At 47.8% G+C, this 17,025-nt stretch overlaps 5 protein-coding genes across 5 annotated transcripts; 4 read left to right on the top strand and 1 right to left on the bottom strand.

Annotated features, from left to right (window-relative positions):
* Positions 1–492: 492 nt before the first annotated feature.
* Positions 493–3,796, bottom strand: AO090005000905 (putative integral membrane protein; the record flags this gene model as incomplete). Its single annotated transcript, XM_023233886.1, has 4 exons — positions 493–831; positions 889–2,156; positions 2,214–2,292; positions 3,701–3,796. The coding sequence occupies 4 exons, from the start codon at positions 3,794–3,796 to the stop codon at positions 493–495; spliced, it is 1,782 nt and encodes a 593-aa protein (XP_023089149.1).
* A 1,557-nt stretch (positions 3,797–5,353) lies between these two features.
* Positions 5,354–6,902, top strand: AO090005000906 (uncharacterized protein; the record flags this gene model as incomplete). The annotated part of the gene is made up of 3 exons (XM_023233885.1): positions 5,354–6,392; positions 6,500–6,567; positions 6,885–6,902. The coding sequence occupies 3 exons, from the start codon at positions 5,354–5,356 to the stop codon at positions 6,900–6,902; spliced, it is 1,125 nt and encodes a 374-aa protein (XP_023089150.1).
* A 2,708-nt stretch (positions 6,903–9,610) lies between these two features.
* Positions 9,611–11,002, top strand: AO090005000907 (uncharacterized protein; the record flags this gene model as incomplete). The annotated part of the gene is made up of 2 exons (XM_023233884.1): positions 9,611–10,063; positions 10,127–11,002. 2 exons carry the CDS (start codon positions 9,611–9,613, stop codon positions 11,000–11,002), a joined length of 1,329 nt encoding a protein of 442 aa, XP_023089151.1.
* Positions 11,003–11,901: 899 nt separating this feature from the next.
* AO090005000908 (uncharacterized protein) lies at positions 11,902–12,603 on the top strand (the record flags this gene model as incomplete). Its single annotated transcript, XM_001817864.3, has 1 exon — positions 11,902–12,603. The coding sequence occupies one exon, from the start codon at positions 11,902–11,904 to the stop codon at positions 12,601–12,603; it is 702 nt and encodes a 233-aa protein (XP_001817916.3).
* A 1,528-nt stretch (positions 12,604–14,131) lies between these two features.
* AO090005000909 (uncharacterized protein) lies at positions 14,132–16,626 on the top strand (the record flags this gene model as incomplete). The annotated part of the gene is made up of 3 exons (XM_023233883.1): positions 14,132–14,285; positions 15,752–15,779; positions 15,837–16,626. 3 exons carry the CDS (start codon positions 14,132–14,134, stop codon positions 16,624–16,626), a joined length of 972 nt encoding a protein of 323 aa, XP_023089152.1.
* Between the last annotated feature and the right edge of the window lie 399 nt (positions 16,627–17,025).

Genomic DNA, 17,025 nt, shown 5'->3' with positions numbered 1-17,025 from the left:
CGGGTTTGGCTAATGGACCGATGAAGCTTTGATTGGATTATGTAAGCGGTATGGGTTCCTCATGGGGTATGAGGTCATTTTTTTTACGTTATATGTGAAGGTGGTGTAGAGTCTAGCTTTGGTAAACAATGCATATTAGAATATTAGAATTATACTTATCTAGGTAGGGGAAGCCCTGGTGGAACTGGCAGTCGGTCTTTTCTCTCTTTTGAATGGTCTGCTTCCAGGACCTATGGGTAGTCTACATGCCTGCTGGGCCTCAGCCGAACTGGTATGTATTTAGCTCGCTACCTTTAAATCGTATGACTGATCCCAAATATTGATCTAGTTTGAGTGTCCGCATACCATAGAGTGTAACTGAAATTAGGGAATAGGACTACCATCGCCGTATGCATACTTATATGTACGCAAGTCGTACTAACTACAGGGATTCGTTGTTGACTATGGTAGTGTTAGAAAGATGCATTCTTATCTATAGACTTGATGGCAACACTAAATCTTCGCTCGTGGCTCCGCCGACTTTCTTGCCTGATCTCTCAGCAGTCGTCGAAGTATCTTTCCGGATGAGCTTTTCGGAATTTCTTTCGTAAACACCACGCCACCCCGAAGTTGCTTATGGCGGGCCATATTTGACTTGACGTGGGTCTTCAATTCCTCCTCAGAAATGATTCTATCGTTCTCTAACACGATATATGCTCGGGGGAGTTCATTCCCCGGTGCTGATGGGTCTGGCACTCCAATGACAGCAGCATCTGCTACGCCGTCATGGCTAAGGAGACAGGCCTCTACTTCTACCGGGGAGACCTGAAGTCCTTTGTATTTTATAAGTTCCTGGTAATCTGTTAGCCTGTCGCAACAGCGTACATATGCAGTAATACACGGACTCACCTTCTTTCTATCCACCATGTAAATTTTGCCATCCTTCCAGACGCCAATATCACCTGTTCGGAACCAACCGTTGGGCGCGAAAGCAGCTGCAGTAGCTTCCTGGTTCTCGAAATAACCCTTAGTGACCATGGGCCCTTTAACCAAGATCTCTCCCTCCATGCCTTGTTCAACATCCCTATCCTGTTCATCCACAATGCGGAGTCTCGTATTCGGAAGCAAAGGACTGATACTTCCCGTGCTATCAGCTTCACCCCAAGGCATCGTAGTCACGCTCCCAGTAGACTCAGTCATTCCCCAGCGTTGACTGATTGAACAACCCAACTTCTCCTCCGCACGTCGCTGGACCTCCGTGGGTAACGGCGCGGCCCCCGATTCCGCTCGGATTAAACTATTAAATTGATCCGTGACTCGTGAACTCTCCGCAACAGCAAGATAGACCGGCGGCGCAGTAGCCAGAAACGTAACCTGGTACTTCTTACAATAATCCATGAACTGGTCAATGTTGAACTTCGGCATCCAGTACACAGTACCTCCCGCAACGGCAGGAGTAATGAAATATCCCTGACAGCCCGCAATGTGCGCGGTAGGCAGATGACCGATAGTTCGATAAGGGACTTCAAGATGCGGTTTCCCCTTTCTGGACTCGCGAAGGACCAATTGCGGGATAATTGCCTCAGAAACAAGGTTCATGTGAGACAGCATCACGCCTTTTGGGGGCCCGGTAGTACCGCTCGAAAACAAAAGGCAGATGAGTCTTGTTTCTAGCTCGTTTCGATCTGTTACTCGTTCCCAGTCCAGCTCTTCAGTATTCTGAAAAAGATAGTTTCTCTCAGGGTCAACAGTATCCCGTAGTAAATGCTTGTGATTTGAGCTCTCCAGGACCAGAACTCGTTCCACGGGGATTCCGCAGGCAAGTGCTGCTTTCAGAGCTTTCGTTTTGCTGTCCGGACTAGCAATGATCAATTGACTTTTTGACTGTTGGATCTGACGAGATAGTTCTGATTGTGTAAAGGCCGTCGATGCTGCGGTGTATACGCCTCCAGCAGCGATTATGGCAAAGAACACCGCTGGAAGAAGGACTTGGTTCGAGGAGATACAAAGAACTGCGTCCTTTCCGGCGCCATTGTTTCCGATCCCAAAGTCGGCACGGAACACATGCGCGAGGCGTTTGGTGATGGTTCGGGCTTGCGCTTTCGTGATGTTGTTGGTTGGATTTGCGGCTTCGGCGTGGAGAACGGTTTTTTCCGTGGTAAGTGAGAGGGGGGAATCTGTGGGGTCGTGTTAGTTGTATAATATCTAGATGATGGTATGGGGAGTTTATGTACCAAATATTAATGAGAGGAGGTCGATGTTCGGGATATCGTAATCTTTTGTTGGGAGGTATTGCATGCTGGAGGTGAAATGCTACACAGATTAGAGTCTCTTGGTATGAATTTAGTGATAGCTTGAATTATAGCCTGTCAAAAAACTGTATATAAAGTTTATTTATATAACTAGTGATTTAGAGTCTCGGTTATAGAAAATGCGGGGAAACCCGAGGTTGGGGGTTGATGCGCTGAGGGGAAAACAACAACTCTCGCACTGCTTTATTTCTCTTTGGAATACAGCATGTATAATAAATCTATCGACCTATAAATGCAGATGCTCTATATTGGTAAAAGTAAAGTATAGAGTTCTGTTGATGATGCCATTCGCTGAAGATGCTGAAGACGGTAAGTTCTAAAGCTGACTGAGAAGGACCGCGCCGATTAAAGGCTGCCATTCTGAGAGATAGCGCCAGGGCGAGAATGAGGCTTAGACTGGGTCCCATAGCCATTCACACGGCCGTAAAGCAACTTCAGAGTGCCGGTACTCAGAGCCATCACGACGGCGCTGAGGGCAAACAGTCCGATGCGGCCTTCAAAAGGAAGTTGCTCGAAGATCGGATAAGGGTACCTGGAGAGATTAGCAATTTGCTAATGGCATAAGCGAAACAGCGACAAACCATCCATTATACGAGAAGCAACGTTCGATCCAGAACCAGTACCCAAAGGCAATGGTGCTGGACAAGCCGAGGGCGGGTAGGATACTAATCGTCCATGGTGGGGAAAGCAAAAAGAGATCGATCAGAAGGACAATGGACGGGATGGCATGGAAACTAATATCTTCATGGGAGATTGTATCAGTAGTGATCACAATACCTCAGGATTTGGTATCTGGACCTACCTGCGTCCAAAGGAATGACAGCCCAATCAGGTACTACCAAACGCTCATCGATCTAGTACAAGTTAACTGGCGAATTGGAACCGAGAGACTCGAAAGCTATATCGAGCACTGACCACGCGAAGACCCCAGTATAGAATGCTGATCAGAACCTCCAAAGGTGCGCTGCATATCGACAGGAGGTTCTTGATCAAAAACAGTCGCGCGGATAAGGTTACGTCCGCCAGTAGACCAATCGCGAAGGTTAGCGTGGACAGGGATAACCCGATGACCGTCAGGTACTGAAAATGCCAGCCATAGGCCTCATTGCTACCAATTGTTAACTGATAGGGATGTCTAAGGCTATGGGATTGGTGGCACCTACGCGTGGTTGGGATTTTCATGCATACTGAACGCAAGGATTATTAGCCTGAGTGACCACGATGACGTAGCGGCATCTCAACCGCGACCAATAATAGAGGTCGACAATCGAACATGATTCAATAAATAAATGAGAGAGACTCTGAACCTACTATTTAAAAGACCATACAAAGCTGGAAAGTCCCAATAACTGAAAGTAGGGTAAATTAGCCAAAGAGAGAAGGTCCAAGATTAAGAAGCTAGTACATACATGAACCAAGGCAGAGAAGCCCCGGGATGGACTGTGTATCCGCTGTAATGGATGTTTCTTGAGAAGAGACTGGGCTGTAGAAGAAGTAGAAGCCATGGTTGAGTTTATGGATAAGATAATCACCACCAATAATCGATAAAAACAAGAACTTCAACTAAATTAACTCTCAGGGTCAATCTTAATTAGATGGTCACTGACGATATCGATATGGATCTCTGGATGAAGCGGCGGTGGCCGAGGATCCCGCCGCTAAGCCAGGATGGAGGGACCCCGGAAGATAAGATCATCCGAGTTCCGACCGGAGACACCAGCTTATCACCATTACGTATGGGTAACTCTGCTGCTATCACCTGCTCCACCGCCCACGCTTCCGCCCCGGTTAATACGCAACTGCGATTGATTGAGACGGCCGATAGGTCGCCACCAATCTAAGTGGTTATCTGGATCGTCTTTGGATATCCGATGCTCCACTGGCCAGTATCTCCTCCGCTTTTTCTCGTGTTTTCTTAGTCTCGCCCATAATTCCGCCTGGTTTCATCAGCCGAACTTAAACGAGGCCCTTGCCTGTTGCAACAATCGATTGCTACTCAGTACTCCCTGCTAACCACCACCGCACTAACAAACAGAGTCAGCCGTACGGGGGACTTTTCCTTCGCGCTTCCTGGTTGATTCTTTACACCGAAAGATTCTAGAAAGATAACCCCAATTCGCCGCATTTGCTACCAGTAAAAGGAGTCTGCGGGCGCTCTCCCACACCTCGATGACCACGAATACTAGGTGTGGGTGCCTCGTTGATTATCGCTTCTTATCCTCTTGGATTAAACCGAAACGCCCTACAAGGCGAAAAAGGACTATATCTTCGGAGATCCTATCGACCCCGTGAGCTTACATCTGGTCTGCATGGCGATCTTACTGTGCAGAGTGTGTCGGCACTATCTCAAGTCCCGGACTATCACTTCGTCTGGCCGTTATATCTTTTATTCCTCGTCTTTTTATTTGGCCAATAATTATTGAAATCCAATGCCTCGCCCGAGAAGGCCCGGTGCTCCGGAGCCAAAACGAAGGTCCCGTAAAGGATGCTGGTGCGTACGAATACTGACGACGTGATAACTTCACGGTGTGTGTATGATTAGCTACTAAAACCCTAGGTTAGGCCATGTAAAGCACGCAAAGTGAAATGGTTTGTGTTCATTCCTTCTCTTTGCGTCCGTTTTTTAGCTAGTTCACTAATATTTTAGATGTAGCGGAGAAGAAAAGCCGTCCTGTTTGAATTGTCGACGTCAAAATGAACCATGTGACTACAGTATAAGGCTGAACTGGGGAGGTAGAACGAGAAGAACATCTTCCGTCGACTCTCCAAGTTCCCAGTCTAGTGGTCAGTCCGGACAATTCATACTAGCCTTCTCGCCGTCAGATATGATGCAACCTGACTCCACGCTGTTAGCTTCACCTTACAAATCTACTGGTTCCTTGGGAGGAGACACTGCAGGAGACCATGTCGCAGAGAGTCTGTTTTGGGAAGCTGGGTATACAGGGGAAATGGCAATAGGAACGTCTTATCCTAGAGGGCTATATGATATCCATGAAACTTCCGCTATCCCTGACCAGTCTCTTAATCCCTCCACACGTACAACTGGCAAGAGCTCAGTAGATATGAGTCCATCGTCACCGGGGAAGGACGCAGCCGCCTCGTGGTCAGGCTTGTCTCCTAACATGGCCACAGTGGTGTCCAGAGAGGCGGTCCCCAGTTACCCGTCGTCTATCTCACACTCCCTGGACGATTTCTCTTACCCGTCACCGGCTGATACGGGCTCCAGTATTGGTTCTCTTGCCCCTTTCACCTTTTCGCCAGTCACCATATCGCAGCCCAGCTCGTTCCTTCGACACTCTGCAGACGTCCCCGAACAGCCTTTGGGGCATCCTTCGCCCCGCCAAGGCAGCACACCGGATCAGGGGTATCCTCACTCGCAGTATTCATCTCCTACCGATGCCGTTAGTGCCTATGCCACTTACCAGTCACAGAGTTCATCAGACCCTCACGAGGGTATGTCCCCTCTCTCTAAAAGTCCACAGCATTTTGCATCGCCTAGTGTGACCCAGGATGCCGAATCGATGCCAGGGGGCGTGGCTAGTAGTACTGAGGACTTCTTCAACAAAATCATGAATAGCCCCGTATTATCTGAAAATCGCCCGCAGGTCCATGCCGGAGAGCCACTGGTCACTGGCGATTTAAGGCCTTTGGGTATAGGCCACGAGGTTGATGTACCCGGGGGAATTTCGAGCGCAGAAAGAAAGTGGCATGCTTATCTCACCAGCGTTACAGATAATTATGGTTTGGACTGTGGCCGTCCAGATCTGGATTTGAATAAGAATGACGATCATTCGGCCATTGATATCAATTACGCCCTGGATTTAATCAATACACAAATTGAATCGTCTGCGGCGTCTAACAATCGACAGGGCGATTCCTCGTCCACGGATTCGCAACAAAATAGTTTGGATGGTGTGAAGTTTGCGTATTACGCATCACCTGTACCGATCAACATCCCGCGTTATCTATCGCCGTTACCATCAACTCTAGTGCAAACGCCTATCAACCTGATGTATTTCCATCATTTTATCAATCATACAGCAAGAATGCTAGTTCCGCACGACTGTAGCGATAATCCATTTGTTTCTGTTCTACCATCAAGTGAGTCAGGGGCAACTGCTCTCTTCTCGTTGACTATTCTGCCCCGTGCTAGTGTGCTGACCTAACAGTGGCTATTGGGGATTCGAACCTGCTGAATCTTATGTTAGCGTACTCCGCTAGTCACCGTGCGAGATATCTGGAGCATCCAGAACCTGCTAATCGTATCGCGCACTGGGTTAGCAATGTCTTTCCTGCATTGCGCGTAGCACTGGAAGATCCCCATGAGAAGGTTACTGACAACCATCTTGCTACGGCCATCATGCTTCTTTCCCTAAAGATTATATCGCCCAGTACCTTTGAAGTGCCAATTCCTTGGCAAAGCCATCTGAAACTTGCCAGGGAACTATTCCTCGCACGCCGAGAACAAATGGCCTACCCCGGAAATCGCATTGGCCCATTCCTCGCTCGCTGGTTAGGATATCTCGACATAATGGGAACCCTCTCCTGCCGACACACGGAACCACCGTTGTCTGAATACTACTCTCTAATCAGCACATGCTGCTCGGCTGAGGGACTGGATGAATACTGTGTTGACTGTTTCTCAGGGTTTACCCCCCGAACGGGTCTGTTTCTGACCAAGCTGGGGAAATTGGTACATCAGTGTGACAACGAGCGATTTGATGAGATGGGAATATGGATTTCCGGCTGGAGGCCGTCGGCCAGTATCATTCTTGAAGCTCAAGAATTAATCAACGAGCTTGAACTGCTCCGTACCCGCGCTCACGCTAGCTCAAGGCATTTCCGGGAGTCTGGAGCTACAGACATCATCGCTAGTGATAAAACATTTTATTACGCAGGTTTATTGCATCTCCACCGACGCGTCCTAGGCACATCTCCATTTTCCACGCCAGTCAAGGAGGCTCTGGATGGGCTTAGAGAGGCCCTCGCACAGATAAGATTCGGGGCATCTGCTGAGGTCGGAACCCTCTTTTGCTTGTTCACTGCGGGTTGTGAAACCCATGACCCCGGACAGAGAAGGGAAATCCAGGAAAGATTCGAAGTTCTAGAGAAAACTGGCATGAAACAGGTTAGTCGATCTAGGTTCTTTGTTAGCATACCGGTGCTGACCAACACATCTGTAGATCCAACATGCTCGCAAGTTAATGCAGCGTTGTTGGGACGAGAATATGCCATGGATTGCCTTGGCTCGAGGGGAGTTTCTTGGATAGATAGATTGAACGTGGACAACAGTAAAATATGCATCTCATTGTCAAATGGTGTGAGCTATTACAGTTGAATTTGAAAAAGGATGTACTAGAAGATCGCAATAATCATTTGACTCACTTATCTACCCTTCCCAGCATATACCACCGGGTGCATATAATCTTCCCAGTATACATGGCTTGTCGTGTATTTCCGATACAGTTAGAAATTGACGCACGTCCTTCACCGCGTCCATCATGGACTTTAAACTGCGCACCCGCGAAGAGTTCCTTCACGGATGATTGGGAAGTCACTTTATCAGCGATTTTGGAATGAGACATGGTGATGAATGATGGGTATGGCAACGGTGAATGATGAGGCAAGTAGTGTTGGGGAAGAGAGGAAGGAAACAATTTCTCTTGAGTAGTATATATACTGGAGGAACCTAGCAGTATGCTTCATATATAGAATCTCCTTCAACTGGCGTTGTCTTCAGATCAAACATATCATTTATCCACAGTAACACTGTATTGAACACTGACTGGAAAGTATTTAGCCCTCCCCTCACTCTTCTCCCTTCTCTTCTCCAACATCGTGCCTTTCTCCTCTTCTCCCACCAAAGGTAAGTATCCCAATCTATTCCATCGATAATATTGGACTCAGTACTAATTACCTTATACAGAAGTCACTCTTCCAGCCGCCTAGCAGCCCGGCCGTCCCCTCCCCCCCTCCCTTCCTCCTTCCATCCTTCGCTTTCCCGCCCCCGGTAGGGGCCACACCCAGTTTTTTCGAAGTCCTTGCTCACATAGAACTTCTATATAGAGATATATTAACAGTGTTATCATTAGATGCCCATAAATATGCAATACGGAGTCGTCAAACCCCACGCGCCACAGAGAAAGCTAAAGACGGTCAAGAAGAAGAAGAACTGCGGCAGTTGAGAAAGACACCAGTTGAGAAGTTCACGGATCTCAAATCGATCGTAAGTATTTATCTATTGAGATATATATAGAGAGATGCACCCCGTTAACAACATTGTGAAATTAGGAGAAGACCATTGCAGCTCTGGAAGCTGCCCAAGAGCGTGCCCAAGAGGAGATAGCAGCTCGTGCTGTGAAAGTCGACGCGCTGATTACACGCAGGCATCATCTCGAGCAAGAGCAGCAGCAGACTAGTAAGTCTTAGTCCTGAAAATAGCAAATAACCCACTCCAATAGTAATTCGTGAAACTAATTCGGAAGGACAGCCATGGATCAGGAGTCTTGAAGTACCTGCAGGTGGTGTAGTGACAGTCCTCTCGGAAAGGTATTGCATTGCACTACGTGTTAAATGCTATAGAGATTGTACCCCTACCACCCACACCTACCCCGCGCCTTGGTTTCAGAGAAATTTTCGAGCCCAAGGCATTTTAAGAATTGTCCGTGCGGTTCTATGTGGCTTAAATACGGCTGAGCGGACAGGAAGCTATATAGGTGCGGCCCAGGGCAATCTGAATGGTAGATTCGGATTTATGTGATCTTTTGGTCTTGTGGATTATATGGCCCTGGATATCTCTTACACACTCTTCTTCTATCAGCTCATTATATTTCAAAAGTGATACAATGATAGTCTTAGTAAATAATCTATCCTTATAAATCAAATATTCTATTAGGTCTACTCTGTGTTGAGTTTCTAAATATCTATGATTTCATATCATAATACTATATCTTCTGATTTGATTATTTGATAGATGTCGCGTCTAATATTTATAATCCCTCAGGCACAGGTCTTGTAGACTGTCACAATCATTTCAATTTTAAACTCATTGAACTGGAATAAAGATATAATTTTACAAATTTATACTTTGGACTAAAGTGATACTTTTAACCTAGACCTCACCATAGCAACGCAGAATCCGGATCAAGGTCTACAAAGGAAATCAGCTACAGTCAGGCTGAAACAGTGAAACTAGCGTTTCACGAGCAACAGCTACCTGAGATATTTCTCTGAAGTGATATAAACAAACAACCTGAATGTAGACAACATCCTCACCGCCTTGGAGTATGTGTGAACAGCCCTGCACTGAATTGCCTAAAATGGAAGGTTGCCCTTGTCTCATCTTGAGCGCTTTCACTGCCGCTGCCATTCTGCTCTTCACATTTATACCCATTCTCTTTGTGTTCTACGTGTTTCAACACCGGTTTCTGCACCGGATTGAGGCCCGCATGACTCCCATGACAGACTCGGTGACTCCGGAAGGATGTCAGGGCATAGAGAGGGCCAGCCACCCTGATAAGGCAACGCCTGACGCGCTGGAAGCTACTGTGTCTCCTGCTCCAGGGTCGCGTCGAAACTCGAATCTGATGGATAGCCGATTGGAGGACATCCAGGTTCCGACTCTTCTGCCACAAATCACCAAGAAGATGCCGGGCCCCGTCACCACCAGCGCCATCGTCAAACTGACCGAGGAGCTTCACCTGGGAGGGCCTGCTCCGTTGCTGGATGGTGGGTTGGACCACCTGCAAATCCCTACGTTGGAACCGAAGCGCGTAAGCAATTTCTCTTTATAACCACTTGCTGAACATTGCTTGTATATAGTGCGATTGATAAAGTTCACTCTAACCTTCCAGAAGAGCTCATCCTTAGCTACCATAGCCCAGGTGGCCAAAACCTCCGCGTTCGGCGCCGAAGAAGAATCAGTAATTGTTCCATGGGATGGCAAGATACGCTGGGCTATAGAGGGTCCTAGTGTCTTCGATGACGAGGAAGATGAGCTTGGAGCATTCTACTTCCGTCCCAATCTCTTTTCTCGTAACCCGTTCTCGGACATTTGGATGTTTCAGTATGGACTGCGATACGTACCGGCTAAGGGCGACAAAAACGTGTATCGTACGGTCCGGATCGAGAATCTCCCCTCAACTCTAACCCTGAAGGATATCTTGCCTGCCGTTAGTGGTGAGATTTTCTCAGCTCGTCTCACGGATACCACTCCCATTGTGGGATATAACACAGCGATTGTCACGTTCGTTTGGCAATCCGATGCTATTCATTTTGCTCAGACTTCGAGAAACGGCATCCACCTTGGTCCCACAGTGGCAAAGGTTATCCCCGTCAACACTCCGACCTACCCTATCTCAGCTGAGTTGAAGCGATTGATCTTCAAGGAAGGCGCCACACGCTGTCTCTGTGTGTCCAGTTTGCGTGAATCCCTGAAGAGTGAAGTTCGCCGTGTTATGGAGAAGTCTCCTCACTCTGCATATATTGAGAGGATTGAAGATGGTCTTGTGCTGGGGGAGACCTACATTCGGTTCCATTCGATCAAAGTGGCCGCTGCGGCGTGCGATCAACTCAAAAACCACCCGTGCTTCACCGAGTGTGGCTTTCGTTTCTTAAAGAAAGCCTCAGACATGCGTACCGCTGTTTCCGGAGAACGCACCTTTAGAACCAAAGTGCAGGAAAAGCGCCCTCGCATCGGGATTTGGGACTAAGCTGCATTCTTGAATATTCTTCGTACCATGTGTACATTCCGTCATTCTACCATGCACTGTATTTATTAGCATCTTATATATTTTATTTCGAGCGGCAGCATAACAACCGATAGTTAATGCATGGTCAATCTATTTTCATTGTGACCTAGATTCTTCGTAGCACTTACAAGCGGCGGAAAGCATTCCTTGGGCTGATACCGGGGTTCCGCTTCGACTTAATCCTGAGAACAGTGCTTCAACTGACAAGCTGATATAGTGTAGCTTGGCTGATGGTTGATCAGCCCTTTCAATCTAGTTCTACAATAGGGGGCAGATGTACTTTCTACTAGTTCAGGATGTGTTAGTCTCGAGACAGCTGTTTGCTACAGATATTATAAGAATATTCTCTGTATGCTCGTCAGCCAAGTTGCTGATTGTATCTGTGTAATAGCCGATAGGATGTATCAGAACTTATTACATCATTTCTCTGCAGTTGTAGATCTGGAGGCGACTTCTTGTATCCATACCTTGATCATATTTCGTAGAATAATATAGTGATATCCCATACATCTCACACCGTCATCTGGGAGACCTGAAGCAGCAGCCGTCGTTTTCTAATGGTGAGTGTGATCCTTTGTGGTGATTAAAGGCGCCAGATAATTGTTTGCTACAGAATACCGGGCACCGTTGCTTGATGCGGGATATCCCGAATCGGCTAGTTTTGAAGTAGGTCTTCAGCTCGCAAACCAAATCAGCCGTGGATTAAATTAGATCTGATAAGCAACCCCGAAAAGTCAAGACCCACCAACTAACGCTAACCGATTTAATCTCCGCCCCGCGTCCACCTCCACCATTTAATCCCAATCTCAATCTCCAACACCACCATCACCTCAAAGCCCCAAAACTATGCCAACAAAACAATGACCCAACCACCACCCCCGACAAACCCAACGACCCCAAAAATGCGCCCCCAATTAACCCCCACCCTCCTATCAACCCTCTTCACCTCCCTCACACGCCCAACCACCAAATGGACCCTCCACCGCACCCTCAAAAGCGACAACCCCCTTGACATAAACGGCGATCTCCACGGCACAGCAACCTTTACTCCTCTCTCACCCAACACAAACACAAACACAACCACAGCAAAAGACCTCCTCTACCACGAAGAAGGCGAGATGCCCGCCCCGCCAGGTCTACGCGCGAATCTCGGCGTCGGGGTGGGACTGCGCTTCACGAAGAAATATATCTGGCGGTTGAGCGAGAAGGGGATTATTAGTGTTTGGTTTGCGAAGGTGGGGGGTGGAGAGGATGGGCCGGATTATTTGTTCCATGAGTTTGAGTTTCGTGAGGAGGGTCAGGGTCAGGGTCAAGGTGAGGGTGTGAAGGAGGGAGAGGGCGAGACGTTTGTGGATGCGCCGACGCCGCCGCTGGTGGATGGGGAGGATACGGTGGTTTTTAGGGCGAGGGGGAATCATCTTTGTATTAATGATATGTATCGGACGGCTTATGCTTTTCGGGTGAAAGGGGAGGATGGGGAGGTGGTTAGTTGGGCTAGTCGGCATGTTGTTAAGGGGCCGAAGAAGGATCAGGATATTGTTAATTTATATCGGGTGGGTTGATGAGTGATTTTGTTATGGGTTTAATAGAAGGGTGGAGTTAGGGATAGAGGTAGATTTGTGGGGATGTGAGTGGATTGAGGGCTCTGTGGATAGAATACTGGACGTAAATTATATGTATTGTGCTACAAGTAGGAGGGACTTATAGTAATGGTATGCATTGCTTTCATTTCCGATTGCTAACTTTCTCCAGACTATCATGCCCCGTTTCTCTTATCCATGACGGTCTTCAAGATGATCTCACAATTTGGCATCCTAGCCCAAGGGTCAACGCTCTGTTCAATTCCTTCAGCTGTGACGTTGACCATCTTAGCCCCTGGGGCATAAAAAGGCCAGTTATCTGTCCTGTTATTCTGTTTGAACTTTCCTGCAGTAAACTTCAAGACTTCTAACTGAAATTGTCTGGCATGGGAGACGTTTAAGCCCGGGAACTCAGCTCCCTCTCTATAGAAATAGTCTGTAGCCGTCAGTATGTTTGCCACAAAGTAATCAAACATTAGAACCACATACAGTATAAATCCAATCCATGCGTAGCAGGCGGCACCGAAAACAAATACCGCTGAGTTCTGTTCCCATAAGCCTTTGCAACAGCCCTCGCATTACAGGCGAAAACTATATCAGTCGTCCAAGAGTTCGCAACCAGTTGTAGCTGCGAATCTGGGTAGGGATACATGTCCCGGATGTGCTGAACGGTGGCATTACTAGCTCCCGGAACCAGGCGTCGGACCAACGTGGCAAAGCCTTCGTACGTGCTGATTTCTGGCGTCAACCCGAGTCCTTCTGCCGCCATGTTTCCAGACATTACTGCTTGGATATTCTTGTGGTAACGGCCTTGTTGGAGCATGACGGGGACTGCATCGAGTAGGTATTTTCCGTCTGGGAACGGACCAATACCAATCCCAGGGCCGAGGGTGCCTCCTCCTGAGCCGCCAGGGAGATCTAGCACTTTCTTATTCGTGGCGGCTAGGGCGGATGGCGATAAATCCCTCAGACAAGAGAGGGACGAGCAGTTCGCAGCATGTAGTGTTTGATCATAGACCTCTTGGCGACGCTCTGTTACGTTCCTCCTCGGCATGAGACCAGGGGATGACAGGAATGCCTTTGCCAGTCAGTGGAAGTTATCTATCTTCGCAACATGGAAAAAGCCCACCTTCTGGAAAGGGAGAGTACCGTTCCCACCATTCCCGACGAGCATCATGGCAATCATACCAGCTCCCGCGCTCTGGCCCCCGACAGTGATATTGTCAGGATCACCTCCAAACCGAGAGATATACTTCTTTGTCCACTCCAACGCAGCAATACCATCGTGGAGCCCTACATTGGCATCCATATCTTCATGCGCAGACGACACCCACCCGTACAATCCCATCCTGGTGACCTGATTAGCAACGTACATAAAAAGGACCGGAAAGGGAACAAACCGATAGTTACTCGCCACAAAGATAAACCGATTCTCCTCTCCCATAATCAAGTCCATTAGACCATACCCATCCCCGAAGAGATCCTTACTTCCAAATGCAAATGCACTCCCATGCAGCCAGTGCAGAACCGGTACATCGTCCCCCTCACGCACTCCCTCCGGCACCCACTCATTCAGGAAAAGACAATCCTCCTGCCCCCAGGAGGTTCCGTTAATACCCGGGAAGGGAGCCTGCGAATTCACAGAGCTGACACAATCGCTTTTCGTGAGTCGATCACGACCATCCTGGATGCCGTCTTCGTGAAGCGGGGGAGTGACTGGTTTACGGAAGCGACGGGTTCCAGTAGGTGGCTGCGCGAAGCGGATGTTGTTGTATAGACCGACTTTGGTCCCAGATTTGGTGGTGTTAATAAATGTTGGGGTGTGGGTAGCATAGCCTAGGTCTATCTGGGGGAAGGTTTGGGCGGTGACCCGGGGAAGAAGGGAGGATATTGTGCTTAAGATTAGGAGAATATGTGAATACATTATAGGGTTATATGCGTGTTAGGGATTGGTTCTTCTGAAGGTGTATGCATTGCTGGAGGACTGGAGCTTCCATAGTACCGGAATTGCTGTTTTATAGTTCTATGGAAGCTTCCGGGTACGGGTTGGCTCGTACTCGCTTCACTTGAACCGAGTGGATCCCTCGTATAAAGGCGCATACTAGGTTCGGTTGATCGACATCAGTCATGCTTATTCGTCAAACTGACATTAGGTTCGAAAATAAATGGAGAGTTCGTATCGGGCCACAGGTCTATGGCTTGCCTCGTAGTTCAACAACGTCTGAACCAAGTAAAAGGTATCCTTATCAATCGAGCGGGGCACCATGACACGTCGACACATTAGGCGAATGAATAAAACTGAACGGAAAGAATTGATGAACGAAGGCTATGTGGGCCACATCACTAAGGCGAACACGCAGCTTAAACCAATGAAGGCATCCAAAGACATCTGAGGTGTGTCAATTTAGGCATCACAGCCACTGGGAGTTAAAACAGGTACATACTAGGTAGCTCGTGTAATGAAAGACATCCTGGCCTTGTGCGTAATCAGACGATAAGACCAGTTAAGTCCCAAATGAGTCAAACCATGAATCATGTTCACATGTGTCCCATTCGTATACGTTTAATTGAGATGTCGAATATCCCCAAGTTCTGGGCATATGCAATGCTGTTGATCAATCCGACAAGGTTGACGAATAAGCTTGCTGTACCATGTTCGTTCCTTATATATTAGGGGCACGGGAGTAGCTACCATCCTTGTAGCCACAGCCTATTTTTATTCTTTATTTTTTTTTATAGTCCTGGTTGTTGGTAGGAATCTCAATATATTGCTATAGAAGTAGATAGCATCAACAAAGCACACTTCCGAATGTATTTGAACATGAAGAGAGTGACTAGGGGTCCTTTGAGATATATGCAGTTAGCTAACTGCCGACCCCTAAGGTTGTTGATTGTATGATAACCGGCATGAGAATCAATACAAAGAACAAACATATAGGAAGTATTCAAGTGAGTAAGAGGCGTAACCAATCCCGGACGAGATGACATCTTCCCCTCATTTTCCCAAGAAGCGGGGCAGCCACATCAGTGTGTATATAAGGCAAGTGATACAAGGACTTTCTTCGGGCGGATTATCTTCTTGTAAACCATCTCACGGACTGCAGTTGAAATATAAAAATGCCTCGAGTAGCTATTGTCACCGGCTCAGCGCGTGGGATGTGAGTACCACCCTCCTGGTATCTGTACTAGTATAGTTAGTGACAAACATTTCTCAGTGGCAAAGCGATTGCCCTTCGCCTTGCAAGCGATGGCTATTCAGTTTGCATTAACGATATCCCTGGTGCAATGGATGAAATCGTCAGAGTTGTCGATGAAATCAATGCCACGAGCACCCCAGAAGCTACCTCTTCTTCTCGTCCCCGGGCGATCGGTATAGCTGCCGATGTGACCTCACCTTCCGCGGTAGAAGCGATGGTCCGAGAATCAGTGGAAAAGCTTGGTCCGTTGACCCTGATGGTTGCAAACGCGGGCATCGCGCAGATAAAACACCTTCTCAAGGTTACCGAAGCCGATATCGACGAGGTGTTCTCGGTAAACTTCAAGGGTGTGTTCAACTGCTACACCCACGCGGCCCGCCAGATGATCGCGCAGGGTGATCCGCAATCTGCTGCTGGGGTTGGAATGTACAAGATCGTAGGGGCCTCATCTATCGTCGGTTTCAGAGCGTTTGGGGCGTTGGGAATCTATTCGGCCAGTAAGTGGGCGGTTCGGGGATTGACACAGGCGATGGCGATGGAGATGGCACCACACAAGATTACGGTCAACGCATATGCGCCAGGGGTGGTGGGAACGAGAATGTGGGATAAAATCGACGAGGAATTGGGGACGATCGAGGGCCGAGCGAAAGGGGAAACGCGAGAGGTATATTCAAATAAGGCGGCTTTGGGGCGAACGAGTGAGCCGGAGGATGTGGCTGGATTGGTTGGAGGGTTCCTGGCGAGTCAGGACTCGGATTTTGTGACAGGACAGACGATGTTGGTTGACGGTGGTATAGTCTTTTCTTAAATATCTTTTTATTATGACTTGCCGAAGTGACAGTTCACTCTCGTTTGCGAAAATTAACAGAACCAAAGCAGTGAATATAACAATCACACTCAGTGCACCATGCCGGAAGGGCAGAAAGATTTAATTATTAGAGCAGTATAACAACCATTATTGCATGCATGATAAGCCAGAATACCCAACCTCCATACATCCCCCCCTAAAACTCCAATTCGTGGAAATGGGCTTCCAGTATGAACCACTTGACGCAAAGCTAAAAATTCATTTCAACTAATCCCCATGATCCCTCATAAAAATCGAAATGCCCCGGAGAAATGTTCCCTCAATATTGCGTCTCGGCATGATACCAAATATCGAGGCTCTTTTGTATGTATGGGGCAGCAACAGCAAAATTCAGCCGTT

Source organism: Aspergillus oryzae, chromosome 1, assembly GCF_000184455.2.
Source record: "Aspergillus oryzae RIB40 DNA, chromosome 1".
Taxonomy (NCBI): Eukaryota; Fungi; Ascomycota; class Eurotiomycetes; order Eurotiales; family Aspergillaceae; genus Aspergillus; species Aspergillus oryzae.
Note: the sequence above shows the minus strand (reverse complement) of the source record. Positions and strands in the feature narration are given on the sequence as shown.